The sequence below is a fragment of the Scheffersomyces coipomensis genome, assembly GCF_036884675.1.
Source record: "Scheffersomyces coipomensis strain NRRL Y-17651 chromosome Unknown DFJ63scaffold_2, whole genome shotgun sequence".
NCBI lineage: Eukaryota > Fungi > Ascomycota > Pichiomycetes > Serinales > Debaryomycetaceae > Scheffersomyces > Scheffersomyces coipomensis.
The window spans coordinates 1,992,876-2,008,789 of record NW_027042893.1 but is presented as its reverse complement, the minus strand read 5'-3'; the positions used below and the strand labels follow the sequence as shown (position 1 = coordinate 2,008,789).

General features: G+C 32.2%; 9 protein-coding genes across 9 annotated transcripts; 5 read left to right on the top strand and 4 right to left on the bottom strand. All coding sequences in view use genetic code 12, as the record gives it.

Moving 5' to 3' along the window:
• Nucleotides 1-504: 504 nt before the first annotated feature.
• DFJ63DRAFT_312017 (uncharacterized protein) lies at nucleotides 505-1,581 on the top strand (the record flags this gene model as incomplete). The annotated part of the gene is made up of 1 exon (XM_064905890.1): nucleotides 505-1,581. One exon carries the CDS (start codon nucleotides 505-507, stop codon nucleotides 1,579-1,581), a length of 1,077 nt encoding a protein of 358 aa, XP_064764028.1.
• A 224-nt stretch (nucleotides 1,582-1,805) lies between these two features.
• DFJ63DRAFT_312016 (uncharacterized protein) lies at nucleotides 1,806-2,657 on the top strand (the record flags this gene model as incomplete). The annotated part of the gene is made up of 1 exon (XM_064905889.1): nucleotides 1,806-2,657. One exon carries the CDS (start codon nucleotides 1,806-1,808, stop codon nucleotides 2,655-2,657), a length of 852 nt encoding a protein of 283 aa, XP_064764027.1.
• Nucleotides 2,658-2,798: 141 nt separating this feature from the next.
• Nucleotides 2,799-3,650, top strand: DFJ63DRAFT_312015 (uncharacterized protein; the record flags this gene model as incomplete). The annotated part of the gene is made up of 1 exon (XM_064905888.1): nucleotides 2,799-3,650. The coding sequence occupies one exon, from the start codon at nucleotides 2,799-2,801 to the stop codon at nucleotides 3,648-3,650; it is 852 nt and encodes a 283-aa protein (XP_064764026.1).
• Nucleotides 3,651-4,142: 492 nt separating this feature from the next.
• Nucleotides 4,143-5,447, bottom strand: DFJ63DRAFT_317987 (uncharacterized protein). The gene has a single exon (XM_064906888.1). The coding sequence runs from the start codon at nucleotides 5,342-5,344 to the stop codon at nucleotides 4,403-4,405; it is 942 nt and encodes a 313-aa protein (XP_064764025.1). The 5' UTR covers nucleotides 5,345-5,447; the 3' UTR covers nucleotides 4,143-4,402.
• On the bottom strand, nucleotides 5,448-6,555 carry DFJ63DRAFT_317986 (mitochondrial 54S ribosomal protein uL5m). Its single transcript, XM_064906887.1, has one exon. It carries the CDS (start codon nucleotides 6,393-6,395, stop codon nucleotides 5,526-5,528), a length of 870 nt encoding a protein of 289 aa, XP_064764024.1. The 5' UTR covers nucleotides 6,396-6,555; the 3' UTR covers nucleotides 5,448-5,525.
• Nucleotides 6,556-8,175, top strand: GLE1 (nucleoporin). Its single transcript, XM_064906886.1, has one exon. It carries the CDS (start codon nucleotides 6,623-6,625, stop codon nucleotides 8,153-8,155), a length of 1,533 nt encoding a protein of 510 aa, XP_064764023.1. The 5' UTR covers nucleotides 6,556-6,622; the 3' UTR covers nucleotides 8,156-8,175.
• A 45-nt stretch (nucleotides 8,176-8,220) lies between these two features.
• PDS5 (Pds5p) lies at nucleotides 8,221-12,225 on the bottom strand. The gene has a single exon (XM_064909189.1). The coding sequence runs from the start codon at nucleotides 12,094-12,096 to the stop codon at nucleotides 8,239-8,241; it is 3,858 nt and encodes a 1,285-aa protein (XP_064764022.1). The 5' UTR covers nucleotides 12,097-12,225; the 3' UTR covers nucleotides 8,221-8,238.
• Nucleotides 12,226-13,817, top strand: DFJ63DRAFT_89867 (uncharacterized protein). The gene has a single exon (XM_064909190.1). The coding sequence runs from the start codon at nucleotides 12,355-12,357 to the stop codon at nucleotides 13,786-13,788; it is 1,434 nt and encodes a 477-aa protein (XP_064764021.1). The 5' UTR covers nucleotides 12,226-12,354; the 3' UTR covers nucleotides 13,789-13,817.
• Nucleotides 13,818-13,846: 29 nt separating this feature from the next.
• Nucleotides 13,847-15,766, bottom strand: DFJ63DRAFT_312010 (uncharacterized protein; the record flags this gene model as incomplete). Its single annotated transcript, XM_064905887.1, has 1 exon — nucleotides 13,847-15,766. The coding sequence occupies one exon, from the start codon at nucleotides 15,764-15,766 to the stop codon at nucleotides 13,847-13,849; it is 1,920 nt and encodes a 639-aa protein (XP_064764020.1).
• Nucleotides 15,767-15,914: the final 148 nt, after the last annotated feature.

Sequence of the window (15,914 nt, the reverse complement as noted above, 5' to 3'; positions counted from 1 at the left end):
ACCGAAACAATTTACTGAAACATAAAACGTCATTTAATCAATAGAATTAGTTTATTGTAAATTTCTAACGAAAACAATTTACGTTCTAGCCTTTGCAGAAATAGGACATCCCTTACCATTGTTAAAAATTAACTCTTCATTGTTTGTGCGGGAAACAAGAGAGGGGACCCTAGCGACTATTACTATACAAATTTTCTTTTTCCCTCCTCTCTACCCTGTAGTTAATTTTGTGTCTTTTGCAAAAAAAATATTTGGAAACAGCGCTATCAAATAACTAAAAAGCATATGAAGAATTAATTAGTCAAAATTATTTTTTTGATAATTTTACTGGCTTTTTTTAATAACTAACTCCACTTATTTGAGATTATTTAGTTGATGTAAATAATACCAAATTTAACAACTCATAAAAACTATTAAATTTTTGATACGTTACTAAAACCTTTCATTTTTGAAAACGCTAAATATTAGCTGTGTGAATCCAACTTTAAAGAATCATACCACAAAATGAGTAGCAGGAGACGACAACAATCTTTCGTCAAAGAAACTAATAGTCATTTTAGTCAACCACATAATGAACTATTAGGATCTCCGTTCCATTCTCATTCAGATCGTTCGTCAAATTATTCTTCTAGTCCAAATCCTAATGATGTCAAATTAAACCATCTGCCTCGATTATCACTTCATAGTCCTAGAGTATCTAGATTCCCCTTATACAGAGAAGAACAAAAAGTTGAAAGATTACCAAGTCCGACGTTGGACTTTGTGGATACTGTAACTGATATCAATAATAACTTATCTAATGAAAATTTAAGCTTGGAAGATAAAGAATCTCAAGAAACTCAATATTCATTATTTCTTTCTCAACCATCCTCATTATCCATCCCACCTATTCGAAATGTAGATCAAGCATCACAACTATCGTCTCCATCATATATCTCAAATTCAACGAACAACTCATATAAATCTTCTGGTCAAACATATAATGGGAAAATTAGGACTCCACCAACAACATATCCAAAAACATTTTCATCTCCTAATAGCTCTGAAAGAAGTATATCTGATGAAAGTTATCATTCCATTCAGGAAAGTTTTAAAGTAACCAACGAAAGAATTGTCGCTGTTTCTCCAACCCAACCGCCTCGTATGATTGAAACTCCGTTAAAAGCTGTAGAATTTAGTCCAGCTGATACTATAGTTCCTAAAGCAACTCCAGAACTTAGTCCAGGCTTTAATTTAGCTACTATACAAGTTCCAAAACTTAGATCAGCTGCTCAAATATCTCATAATCAAAGTCCCCAACTTAGTTCAACTGTTAGTATAACTCCCAAACAAGTTCCACAACTTAGTCCAGCTATTAGTTACAGTCCTAGTCTTTCGGTAACACCATCTTCAAACACTTCCATAACTACACCAAAGTTTCTTCAAGAATTGCATCTAAGGAGAGTATCAAAAATAGATTTAGAAGACTCTCAGTATATCTTTCAAATTCAAATTCAAATGAAACTAGTCCAGTTGCAAGCAATGATGATTATTCTCCTTCAGTTAAAACATTATCTAGAAGAAATTCCCTTACATCATTAATAAGAAAGAAATCAATTACTTCATCAATAAAAAGTCCCGTCGTTGATGACATTCCCAAGACTTCGTATTATGAGACTGCAGCATTTGATATCGATAGTTATAATAATAATACTTATTCACTTTCATCACCATCCCCTGATAGTGACATCAGTTCCTCGCCTAAATTTTGGAAGTACCATGTTTTCCAGCAAGGTAAAGAGTTTTATGTGACAACTAATCCAACCATGAAACATGCCTATTGTTTACAAGGACCCAGTTATTTTATCGAAATCACCTATCCTGAAAAATATAAGAAACCTACAGCAAGTGGGGGATTCACATTAACTTTCAAATCACTTGAAGATATTGGAACTAATAAAGCACCAAGGATGGTAATTACTAAACGTGATGATCTTGAAGGTGGACATTATACTATTTCAATCCCCCTTCTTAATAAAGCTATAGTATCTCCTAATAAGAAATCGCCATTTGGACCAAGTATTTTCAATGGATTAGCATTACCTAAGCAAGTTGATAGTCAATTGTCTGATCAAGATCCTAATTTTATAAACTATGAATTAAAAGATATAATGAATGATAGATGGAATATAGGATCAATTCCAAAAATTGATAAATATAATTCTCATGCCCATAAATTTATCTATTTCCATCAGAACTATATTGAGAAATCAAATCATAATACTTATAACTTTGGCAATTCACCATCATCAGGATCTAAGATCCCACCAGTGATAGCTGTATTCAGACCTAACAGAAGAAGAGTCAACATCATAAATACCGTAAGTAGGGCCAAATTGAAATCAAAGATTGATAGTTTAATTAAACAACAACAAAATGTCCAAGCTCTTATTAGAGATCAAAATTCAAATGTTCATACTACCAATTATTATTCATGTGAAGACGGATTATACAATCGTAAGAATCCAACGGATGATCAACCAGACGATTCTAAATTAGGTTGGATTACAATATATGAAGATAATGAGTTATTGAGAGGAGGAAAGCAGAGAAAGGATTCGTTTGATTTAGTTCTAGGATTGTTATTAGCTGTAGCTTATGAGAATAGCTTGTCGTAGATTAGATTTAGATGCAATTAGACGCAATTATACAATAGACTGTGATTATCCTCTTTTTTGTTTGTGAGATTTGTTTTTCTGTAGTAAAAATTATGGCAGCCAAAGGTATATATGGTGACAACAACAGTAATCAATCAAATAATGATATCAAAACTATTGTTGATCATCTATTGCTTAGCAGTATTTGTTAATGCAGCCCCCAATCAATCAAGAATTTGCAATAGAGATATTCATATTCCATTTACAGGGTATAAGATTGAGAATCAGATTGATTTGAAGGGATTCTCAAATAATTACCATCTCATTTATTGTAATGATAATGTTTTAATATATGATTTAAATTTGAATAGTTCAATTCCATGGGCTCAATCTTTGAATTTCACTAATACTGTCAATAGTGGAAAGATGAATCGACTTGCATTGGCAAGAAGGAAATCGTTTGCATTGAGAAAAGTCCCTGTTTTCTTGCCTAATACATTAGTTGGAGGTTTGTTTTATGAAGATGATAAAGTTGCCAGAATCTCTAATACAGATGTCAATATATCAATCTTTCAACAACCTCTTAAATCGATTCCATTGGTGGCTGATAATTTATTAGATTATTGGCTAGAAGTGGATGTTAAACTTGATACCATTCTCCATATACCTGTTTTAAGTACACCAGGAATCGGGAGTAGAAGATATAATGCCGAGTTCATGAACTACAAGTATGATGAATGGTCAAAATATATATCTGCAAGTGAAAGTTATTCATTCGATTATGATTCAAGATTATGGGTTAGAAAATCTTTAGATAAAGCTTTGAAACTGATTGGCGCTTATTCCATACTTTTACCAAGATATTTACAAACAAAGTTTAATAATAGTTCAGAAGGTGGGGATGACAATGGAAGTTATATCCTTTGTAAATTAATATTCATTTCTAAACTTATTCCAAAATTTCTGTTTAGTCGTTTACTAGTTAAAGTTGATAAAATTTTAGGTAATAGTTAAAAAGAAGAGAAAAAAATATGGTAGCGTGTATTGTAAAGTATATAAACTTAATAGTTGGGCGCAAAAATATTTTTAAATTTAGATCTTCTTTCTTTTACTTTTTTACATCTCTACATTCATAACTACATTTACATTTGCAACCCATAATCGTTATGACTGCTGCTACTTCTAAAACTTACGGCAATGTTACTGCCACTGAAGAATATACTGAATTACCTGCTCAGGCATTACTCGCCCGTTTATCAAATCGTCCTGCCTTAGCCGCTTTCAATGGTTTATTATCATCTTTTCCAATGATTAAGGTCTTCTCTGGTAATGCTGTTCCTATTATGGTTCATAGAAATAAACAGAGACAAGAATTGTTAGAGAGCCAATTACTGAAGCTTTGAGCTGAAGCTCATCTATTCTTTTATTTTATTATTATCATTTTTATATTTCCCTTTTTCTTGATTATTATCTTTGATAATTTAATTCATTCTTCTTTTTAACGGTTTTTTTTTGTTATGACTTATGGTCTTATTTTATTATCTGTTTTCTTTTCTTGGTTTGGTTTATTAAATGCTGGTGTTATTTTGTTGTTTATGATACAAAGATAAGTTGAGTTATTTCCTTTCTTTATCTTACTTTTGTTTTTTTGGTGCTATCACCAATATCTTTTTATTGTTTTGTTTTAATTTATTCTCTAATATAAAATTTTTCTATTGTAAAGAATAATTCGTAGTAAATTCATAACAGTCATAATATTATATACATTAATTGAAATCGTCATTATATTTCGACTTGTTTTCTTCTTGTTGTTCTTGTTCCTCTCTTATCTTAGCTAACATTTCGTGAAATTTATCATCCTCTTCCAAGTCAGATAAATCATAAATTATATCGGCATCATCAACAGACTTGTTTGATACGATCGTTGTTTCCTTTTTAATAATAACAGGTGCTGGATCATTATTTTCGATCTGAATTATTTCTCTATCACTTACATTTTCCTCTCCACTGTTTGGTTCATCTGCACTGGACTCATTAAAGCTATGGTGTAAATATTGGAAGAATTTATTACTCAACGTAGCAATTCTAGGTAAAACTCTAAACTCAATTAGTTTACTCTCATTTGATTTCAATGCTGTTATTAATTTATCTTCTTTAACCTTAGGTTTGACAACTTTTGCAACATTCAAGTGCTTGATTGGAGTAGATACCTTCGCTAAATTACTATCTATAGGTGTAAGTGAACGTTTCATGCTCATATCAGGATTGGTTTTTCTTGTTAATCCCACTTTACGTCGTCTTGTAGTAGTGTTTAACATATTTGGATCTAGTTTCAATAAAGCAATCGGTATATTTTCATTTATCTTGATTGCATTAGGTTTAGTTTGAGCCTTTTTAGGAAATGATTTGGAAACATCTCTCTCTGATACGGACAATTTCTCCACGACTTCAACCAAGAGACGTTTAGTAGGGAGTTGGAACTGGTTTTTGACGCGTAAATACTTTTCATGTATTATAGAATTTGATTTGGATGGTATGAAATCGTTTGCAATTATATTATCATCTGAATTTGAAACTTCTAGTTTTCCATTTAATTCATAAAATCGTAGAACTCCATCGTTCCACTTTTTATCTTTTTGATTGATCCTATCGGAAAATAAGACCGAGTATTCATGTACTATAGAATGCTCTAGTGGATTAAATGACATGGTTAGCCATCTGAAGATCTATAATTGTTCGTGTTTACCACATTTGCATCTTTTTGTTTTTAATTTTTCCTCTAATTGAGATCTACACTAACTTCATTTTTCAACGTTAATAAAAATATCTATTCCTATGTGCGATAGTGTTATTTAAATATATATATACAGATAATTACAAGATTGTTATTTATGCTTTATAGAATGGGAAACCAACTGAACTTAAAAGTGTTCTTGCTTGATCATCAGTTCTGGCAGTGGTCTTAAAAGTAATATGGAGACCAGTTAAGTTAGGAAATAATTCTTGGAAAGCTTCAATTTCTGGAAAGTTTTTCACATCTTCTGGATCTAAACCAAATGTTATATTACCACTTCTATCACCTGAACTAAGTTTTATACCTTTGAAAGTTCTGATTCTTGGTAATACTAATTCTGATAAAGTGGTAATGAATTGGGACATATCAACACCAGTTAATTCAACTTTGGCACCACATGGTTTACCAGCTCTCATCTTCCATGGCAATATATTTGCTTTAGCGTAGATTTGCTTAGCCTTAACGTTGGTTATTTGTGAAAGAAGTAATCTACTTGAAATGTTTAAGTATGAATCTTCTAATGCATGTTTGTTGAATATTTGAACTACCACCAGTTCTAATTGAGGGATGTTCTTAAAATTGATTGGATTTATATCTCTAGTTTGACGAGTTGTTCCCACTGGTTTCTTTTGAGGACGATACATCTTATATGGAGAATCTTCACCCCAACTTCTCTTTTTATTACCGGAGATTTTTTGTGCATCATGTTTATAGAAATGTAACATCAAGTCTGATTGAATAGTATTGTGATAATGATCGAGTAATCTATCTTGATCTATTTCAGTTGGCTTGTAACCAACTGCTAGTATATCATCTTTTGGAACCAATAAACTTTGGTAATTGGGCTTTAAAGCTGCCTTTTCAATCTTAACCAAATGATGGACTGGTTTAACTGTTGAATATCCTGCTCTACTCAAACTCGAAGAGTTAGAGAAAGCACGAGTAAATGTCCTAGATACACTCATCTTTCCTCAATATTGTTAAGCCTATAGTATAGTGTATAGATTTAGTTCATGATATTTGAAGTCTGAAAAATTTAAAATTTTTAATTTGTGAGATCAGAATTAAATTTACCCGCACATATGTGTATAACTGAGTATCTCAAACTATAGTGTAAAAAAATCATATAGAGATAGTTAGACAGAAGATCTAGTAAACAGTAACCTTCTAAAGAATAAATTGGAGATAAGTAATGAGGTTCGGACTTCCAGCTGATTATGAGTTGGTGGTAGACACTCAACTTGCTCAATTGCCAGATAGCGTTGACAGAAATGACAATTTAGCACCACAGAGTTTAATAAATATTATAGACTCTATCCCTGTTCGAAATAAAGTACCTGACAAATTTAGAGATATGATTTCGTCAATAGACAGATATTCAAGAGAGAGTAGACTGAGGAAACTCAATGAGGTTAGTGAAAAAGTACTGGCATTCAACAATGACCTCCATAGTCATACCGCTTTAATACAAAATGTCATATCAGATCTTACTACTGAGTTCAACAATAAATTACAACTTCAAAATTCTGAAGTTCAAAAGATCATACATGAGGAAAAGGAGAGAATAAGACTATTGAAAGAGTTAGAAATCAAGAAGGAACAGGAGAGACTACGTAAAATTGAAGAAGAAAGGTTACGAAAACTTGAAGAAGAAAGAATAAGACAAGAAAAGGAAAGGCTACGAAAGGAAGAAGAAGAACGAGCCAGAAAACTAGCTGAAGAAAAGAAGAAAGCTTTGGAAGAAGAGAAACAAAAAGCACTAGAACTCGAGAAGAAGCAAAAAGAAGAACAGGCTAAACGAGTAAAGTTAGCTAAAGAAGAAGAGGAAAAGAAGAAATTACAGGCTGCTACCCTTGCAGATGCATCAAAAGTTGAAAATCAGTTCTTGAAGTATAAAGCAGATATCGCAAGTATCAAGAAAGATGTTGTAGGTAAGCTTGATGAAAACAAAGATTTAAAGAAGAGTGTCAATCAAATCAAGAGAAAAATAAATCCTAAATTCGGTCAATTATCTAATTCCAGAAGACAATTACAAAAGATCAGTCAAGAAGTCATTGAATTAGTAAAGTTAACTCAGCAATCACCATTGGCATACAAGTTTATATTAAATTTTATTGCAAAAGCTGTAGTAGATCAAGCAGAAACAGAAGTCATTGTCAAACCAACAGCTGCTTTGCCTTTAGCACACTTATCAAGAGCCTTGTTGCAAGCTTATCCAGAATTCGAATACTTTTTGAATGCCAGATTTGTTAAAAAATGTCCCTTTATTATAGGTTACTCGTGTTCAATTGATTCTGAACAAGGAAGAACGAGGATGGGTTGGAAAAGAAGAGACGGTAAGTGGGAAGATGAAGTGAAGTACGATGAAAGAGTATCGGGTATTTGTACTGTGTGGGCAGCTATGGCTAGATTGGATGGGTATGCTCCAGTCCAATTATACAGTGTTGAAGCATCCTGGACCTTTTTGGCTCGCTCCATTAACCTCAAACCCGAGTTAATAACTAATACTCAATTCTCCGTGGTAAGTAACTGGTGGGAAGCAGCTGCAAAACAATTCTTACCTAAGTTTGGGAAGCAAGGAGTCAAGATTATGACTGTTTTGGTGAGAGAATGGCCGTTGTCTGTGGCTAATAGAAAATATCCGGCAGCTGCCAGGCTTTTAATCTTCGGTGAAGATTGGATGGTTAATAATAAAATCGATGCATTAAAAGAAATGGAGCCATAATTTTTGTATAGTAGGTATTTAGTTATTTACATATATTATAAATATAAATTTAATTCTTACATTAACTATATAATTACACTTGTTTATTCATCATCACTATCTGAGTCTCCCGAGTCAGCATAATTTACTTCTTTCTTTTCACGATTACTCTTCCTTGATGGGGCTAAGCTCTCTAACTTTTCCTTTCTTTCCTTTCTAACTGTTTGATTGGATCTCTTAGTAACCTTAGCAATTTTGGTTCTCAGCTTGGAGTCTTTGCCTTCTTTTGACTTTGAGTCGTTGTCAATAAGCTTTCTCTTTCCACTGGATCCAAATAATTTCTTCTTTATAGGTCCACGTAATGCAACTTGAACCCTTTCTGAAATAAACACCCTAGTTATAACCTTTTGAACTTCAACAACACTTGACATTGGAGCATAAATATCAGTAGGAAGTTTGAGTTTCCCTGGCCATGTTTGAGTTGGCCAATTCTTTTGATCAGCGTATTCTTTGATTATGAACTGAGCTAATTCGGCAACACGATAGAGATTTATTGCTTCTTTTGGGATATCATCTCCATCATACGCATTGTAATCTATTGTTGCATCCCTGTGTTGTTTGGCACGACTAGCAAAATAATAAAGCAATGATATATTTTCTGATTTTGCAACCAACGATACGAAAAAAGTTATAAATTTTGTAGCATATGTGAAAGCTGCAATTTCCTTTTCTTCGTTTGTTGGGAGATCACTCGCTAACAACGAAAGGAATTGTTCATGATGAGCTAATATATGTATGATTCTCACAAGACATTTCTCAAACTTAATAGAACCTTTCGATTCTTGTCTTTTAAGCAATGAAAGTACCCACATAGTAGCACTGTTCTTAAGCTCGTTAGTTGGCTCTAATGCTGAAAAGAATATCACAGCAAGGAACTTTTCTGAAATTAATTCACTAGCAAGTTTCTTTTGTAAACTACTCATAAATCGAGATCTGACCTCTAAATTGGAGTCTGTAAGCAAAAATGTTAATCTTCTGATAGTATTAGAAGAAATCATTTCACTATAAATAGGATGTTGAGCCAACTTTAAGAGATATAAACTTGCAACCAAACGCAACTTCAGCTTGTAAAGCTCTGGTGTTGGATAGTTTTCTGAATTCTTGTTGACAATTTCTCCACCATTTCCTATAAATGACATCAATAATTTAAGGACTGGTTGTGCTGTGGTTAGAATCTCTTCCTTCTGTGAATCAATATCAATATCTTTATCCAAGCCTCGTAATCTGTTAACAAACAATCTCAAGGCAAGCAACTTTTCATACAAGGTAGAGTGTGATTTGTGCTTTGTGTCTAACACATCGTCAGCTAACCATGAGCCTTCATTCTTAATTGCATCTTCTTCAAGCACTCTATTTTTTAAGAATACTTCTTGAATAATCAAAGTCGTCAACTCACCTGCCTTGTCTTGGACTAGTATTGGCTCCACGAGGAACAATTCGGCCAACGCAGATAAATGAGTTGCGAAATTTTCATGCTTCAAATCTAATGGATACACCTTATCAAGAACCAGCGAGCAGTACAACTCCTTATCCTTACTTAAGCCCAAAATTTCTATACTATATTTGGCTTCTAGAGGAGTACCAGTACTTGCCAAGTTCTTCAATGTGTCAATAAAGCTTTCCTCTTGTGGGTAAATGTCAGGGAACTTTTTAATGAAGTGATATAAAGTTCGCAAACTATAAGCTTTACCACTTTCACCATCGTTATTTGTAATCAATTGAATTAAAGCGTTAAAATGATTTTTGAATACTTCGGGAACAGTTGTTGAAATTTCTTCAAGCAATTTGTTAGCTGTCACATTTAATGGATGATTTATATCTTTAGAATAATTAATTAATTCAACAATGTTGGATTTATTGTATAACAAAATCGACGATCTCATTAATAGTAATTTTATATTTGTCACCATATCACTAGTAGTAATATTATTTCTATCCCCATCTATTCTAATATTCTTAGAATCACTTAACTTTGAAAGAAGTTCTTTTATTGAGTTCCTTACTGTTTGGATATCGGAGTTTGGTGATATACAGACTTTTAATAAATGAAAAAATCTACCCTTATTCAATTTGTAAAATCTTTCAAGAACGGCGTAAGTATTTAAGCCTTCAGGGAATGAAACACAAATCCACTTTATGATCTTATCCAATTTACCCATAAGTACTGTTTTATCGTTATTCTTATCTTCACCTAAGTTTTCTTTGTCTTCTAAGGTACTAGATAATTGGTTGTATTTTTGACTCGTTTCGATAAAAGTCTCAATAACCTTGGAAACTTGCTGTTGTCTTCTATTCATAGCTAAGAAAGATTGCTTACCCTTATCATCCAAACTCTTATAAAGCAGAACAATTCTGTCAACTAATTTAACTGTATTGGTTTCATTAATAGGAATAAGTTTCTCAAACAAAATTAAATCCACAGAAGCCGTTATGTTCACATCATTAATGTAAACAAGGGATAATATCTGATTAGGTATACCTTCTGATATCAATAATTGCAATTCATTACTTTCATCTTCTTGGTGATTTCCAAAGTTAACGATCTTTCCAGAGTTAGTAGCACCGAGATATTTATCGTATAAGGAAGCCAATATTCTAATAGAAAGATTTCTGGTTTTCAATTGCTTTTCTCTGGTTAATTGGAATAAGGTTTGTAAAATGGTTTTATTACAAACTCTGTTGGTAAAATTCTCAAATGAGACTTTATCAATACATGCACAAGCAGATTCACGTACTTTTTCATCAGTATCTAATAAACATTTGTGCAAGCAACTTGTTAAAGCCGTATTCACTTCTGTAGTGAATGTTCCCGTAGAATTGAGAATGGCTGGAAGTTGACTGACCCACTTGTCTCTTACAGAAGGTGAAACATCAGTAGTTCTTTTTAACCAATTTGTCCAAGTTTCTCTATGTGTTATAACAAAATTCACGAATGAACTTGATTCTTTGGTATCGCTACCTAACATTTGACCAATAGTTTCAGTAGCCAACGATCTTATATTTTCATCATCTGTCTTCAACTCATCATCTATTAAACCCATGGCTGAACTTAAGAGACTGGGTATATGTTTCCATATTTGAACTGAAAGCTTATGGATCTTATTTAACTTTTCAGTAGAACTACTTATCAAGTCCGTCACACTTTCTGATTGTTTTGCATTATCATATAAGATTTCTGAGAAATATTGTGCAACTTGTCTCGATAATCTATCTATATTATTTTCACATATTTGAATTGAAAAATTTAATCCACTATTAGTAGTAATTGATTTTATACCACTTGATTCAACATCAGCAAAGAACTTATTTAAAATCATGACAAGGACCTTGGTTGGAATGGTTTCCGATTCAGCGATAACCTCTGAAAGTATATCACAAGCTAATGGTTCAAGCCTTGATGGTATATCTTTGGTTGATAAAGTATAAAAGGTTTCAAAAACTGATTCAATCAAGTCTTCTGAATTAGGCAAATCAGTAATTAATATAACTGATCTCACTTCAGCCAATCTCTTTAATATATAAGCCTGTTGTTGGAAATAAGGGTTTTCTTGTTCAGATAATCTTTTGAATTGTTTGAAAAATGATTTAAAAATATCAGTCAATTGAGCTGCAGTGAATGGGGCATTAGGAGCATTTATTCTTAAGATATCAGCTATGGCACAGCAAGTGAATGCTTGAACTCCAACATTAGTATGATATAAAAGTTTCTTATTTGTTAAGTCAGCCAGTAACTGTTGGAAACTTGATACATCTTTATCTTGATCAATTCCTGATAATTCATCACTTAAAACTTGTAATCTATTCAACAATTCCTTAGTTGCGATGGGATCTTTGGCTGTTGATATGATTGGCTTGTTGAATTGAAGGTCTGTCTTGGACAGCCTGCTGCTGGAACGAGCCATGTTTATTCACGGTTAAAATATGATATCTATATCAGTAATAAACCGTATTTATGTTTACAGACCGTTATATATTTTTGTTTAAGACGCGTTATTACTGAGTCTGCAAAACTGCAAATCTGAAATTGAAAAATGCAAAATTTCTGATTTACAGTTTTCAAATTGTTTACAGGTTTGTTTAACCATACAGTTCCATACTTTAATTTTTCAGCAAAGGATTTTAGAGCCATACGATACAAGCAAAGGTAGTTAACAAGGACAATGTCGACTACAACAGATTTAAAATATGAAGTAATTGATCACTTCAAAGTTAAAGAGATCATAAATACAAGACTCTTATTCAAATTACCATTATCATATGCCGATCCAAGCAATGAAACCAAGATATCAGTGGTTGTAAATGTGACCCAAAAGTTTGATGAAACCATTCATAAGGATACCGAATTGCTTAACACAAAGCTTGTCCTTCCGGAAACACCTAAGTTAATATCATATATTCAAGGTGGACCTGGTTTCCCATGTGGTGTTCCATTAACTAATTCTGGTTATACTAAAGTTTTAATTGATAAGGGGTATCAAATAGTGTATCTTGATCAAAGAGGTACTGGGTTAAGTACAGCTTTAGAAAGAAGAACATTTGAGCATTTGGTTCCTAAAAAGGATGGAGAAGATGAAGCTACCCATGTTCAAAGACAATTGGACTTTATCCTTAATTTCAGAGCCGATTCCATTGTGGAAGATTATGAAAGAGTTAGACGTAGTTTAATTGGTGATGAAAAATGGACCCTTCTAGGCCAATCGTATGGAGGTTTTACTAGTTTCACTTATGTGTCCAAATATCCAAATTCATTAAAGGAAGTGTTGGTTACTGGTGGAGTTCCTCCAATTAACTTTAACCCTGATGATGTATACCATGCTACTTATGAAAGAACTAAAGAAAGAAATATTCATTACTTTAACAAGTATCCTCAAGATAAGCAAAGAATGCAAAACATTTTAGGTTATTTACAAAATAATGATGTCAAATTACCTAATGGAGGTACATTATCCGTTGAAAGATTCCAACAATTAGGTTTATCGTTTGGAGGTACAGGAGGTACAGATAATGTTCATCAATTAGTTGTTAAATTTGACTATGATTTAAAATTATTCGGATTTCCTACTTTCCAAATTCTTAACACTATTCAAAATGAATATAGTTTCGACACCAATATCATCTATGCTTTATTCCAAGAATCGATTTATTGTGATGCAAACAATGTGAATTTGAAATCAAGTGATTGGAGTGCCGACAGATTAAGATACTTACCAGCCAATGATATTTTTGTTTACAATAGTAATAAGGAAGTGACTTATTTCACCGGTGAGATGGTTTACAAATCAATGTTTGAGGATTACGTTGAGCTTCAACCATTTAAGAAATTAGGCTATGCTTTACATGCTAATAAAAAATGGTCCAAGTTATACGATACTAAAGTCTTGCACGAAACAAAAGTCCCTATTGTAGCTGCAACGTATGTATATGATCAGTATGTTGACTTTGATCTTACTAGAAAAGTGAAAGAAAATGTATTTAAAGGTAATGGAAATCTTAAACAATTCATTACTAGTGAATTCTTCCATAATGGTGTCAGAGCAGGAGCTGAAAAAGTTCTTGGATCATTATTTGATCTTTTAGATTGTGAAATTGATTAGAAGAATACTTTATACATTATAAAGTATATATGTGTATATATGTATGTTATCTATGAAATTAAGAGAAATAATTACTTGGAATGAACCCTATTCTTTGATTAGTCTTGGAGATTGTAGATCCAATCAACCAATTGGTATTGGATTCATTATATAATGTATCGATTTGTTGGAAATCAAACACAACTTCAACTTGATCACCCTTTTTAAATGATAAGTCACCTGGCTCAACTCCATCATAATCATATAAGGCAGTTACTAACCGACGATCCTTTTGAGGTGTATTAGTGAGCTTTGTAAAGAATTCATTAATTTGTAATAATTTATAACTGACAGATGATGTTTTATTAAACACGACTGAATTGATGGCAGAAGTTGAATTATTAATGAAATCATTCTTGAGTGAACTGGTGATGGGAGCAAACTTGATATCATTCTTTGATGAATTATAAGCCTTACGTAAATTCTTATTAACTAAATCAGGAGCCAGATTATGTAATATGAAATCACTAGAAACAGACTCTACTGAAATATCTGATTTTATAGAAGACATATCATCAGCATCACCTTCATCATCATCGATTGATTCTTCGGAATAAGAGTTATTATAACTCACAGGGGTATATGGTGGAGGAACTGGGGCAGATGGTTTAATAGATTGGTGTAAGATTGGAGTAGGAGGAAGGATCTTTAAAGTTTCAGCTGTATTACTTCTTGGTGGTAAAGGAGGTAAATTAGGATTAACTATTGGTTTAGGAACTTTAACATCTACAGATGACACCAATTTTGATGGGAAATAAGTTTCTGATCTATACATATTTGAATCTTCAAATTTGATATAAGAAGTTAAAGGATCAGCTTCAAGAGTGTCATTAAAAGTACCATTGACATGATCTTTCAGTTTATGTTCATGTTTTCTTTCAGTCACTGTTTTTGACATTTTATTCCATATTTTATTTGACATTGTAGTTTTATCTTTATCTTCAATTTCAGTATCTAATAATTCTGGTTTCTTTTCGAATATAACCGTGATGAAAGATTCAATTTGAAGTCTAGTTGGAGTGATAGCTTTTTCCCATTCATCCTCTATAGTTTCAAAACTTTGAATATGATCTTCTTCACCTTCTCCTGCTTCAGATGATAAATAACCATGGAACATAGCAAAATATTTGATGGAATTTTTTATCTCTTCATAAGTAGTAATTTGTTGATGTAAGATAATCTGAGTGATAGTTTCAATGAATTCATCTAAAAAGGATATAACATGAGGCAAGATTGATTTCAATTTCTCATTCAACTTGTTGTACTCTGCATTTAAATCCTTTATATCTTTTTCATACTTCTTTAACTTTTCAGTTTCTTTATCGTCTAAAGGAGTATTCTTTTTGGATAATTTATTGATTTTCTTATCAGTTTCATGATATGCACGTTGTTTCTTATTTCTTTTTCTAATAAGTTTCAAAGTCTCAGTTAAGTACCCATTCATTTCACTAACTCTTAAATGAATCGATTCTGTATGTAATTCCCATGATCTTGATACTTTCCATTTAAGTCGTTCAATGGTTGATAAATAGTTAAATAATTCATGATTAACACTTTCTATAACAATATCCTTTTCTTTAGGATGAACCATAGGTATTACTTGAGTTGCTTGGAACTTATCAAAGTCATTATAATAATCTTCAATACCTTTAAAATGTAATGAATCCTTACCGATTAATGAAATAAACCGATGAACAATGGCTATATTCAACTTGAACAACCTGGAATAATGAGTTTTGAATTGACGACTAGTTTGATGATCAATATATTTAAGTCCTCCAATAGCCTTTTCAATATCATATTTATAATGTTTGATTAAATCGTCATCCACGTCATAATCCTTATGTTGGAATGTCAAAGTATCCTTCAAATTTGTACTATGATCCACTATAGATGTCCCGAATGAGACTATACCAGTTTTCAATTTGTTAACTGACATCTTGACATCAATCTACTGAATCAATTGACAATATAAAATGAGTTATAAATGGAATAAAAGTTCAAATATGATACTATTCGTTTAAATTGAAATGTGTCAAATTAGCTCATAGGTTTTAGTTTTTTTAGTGGTGGTCCCCTACCTTCCC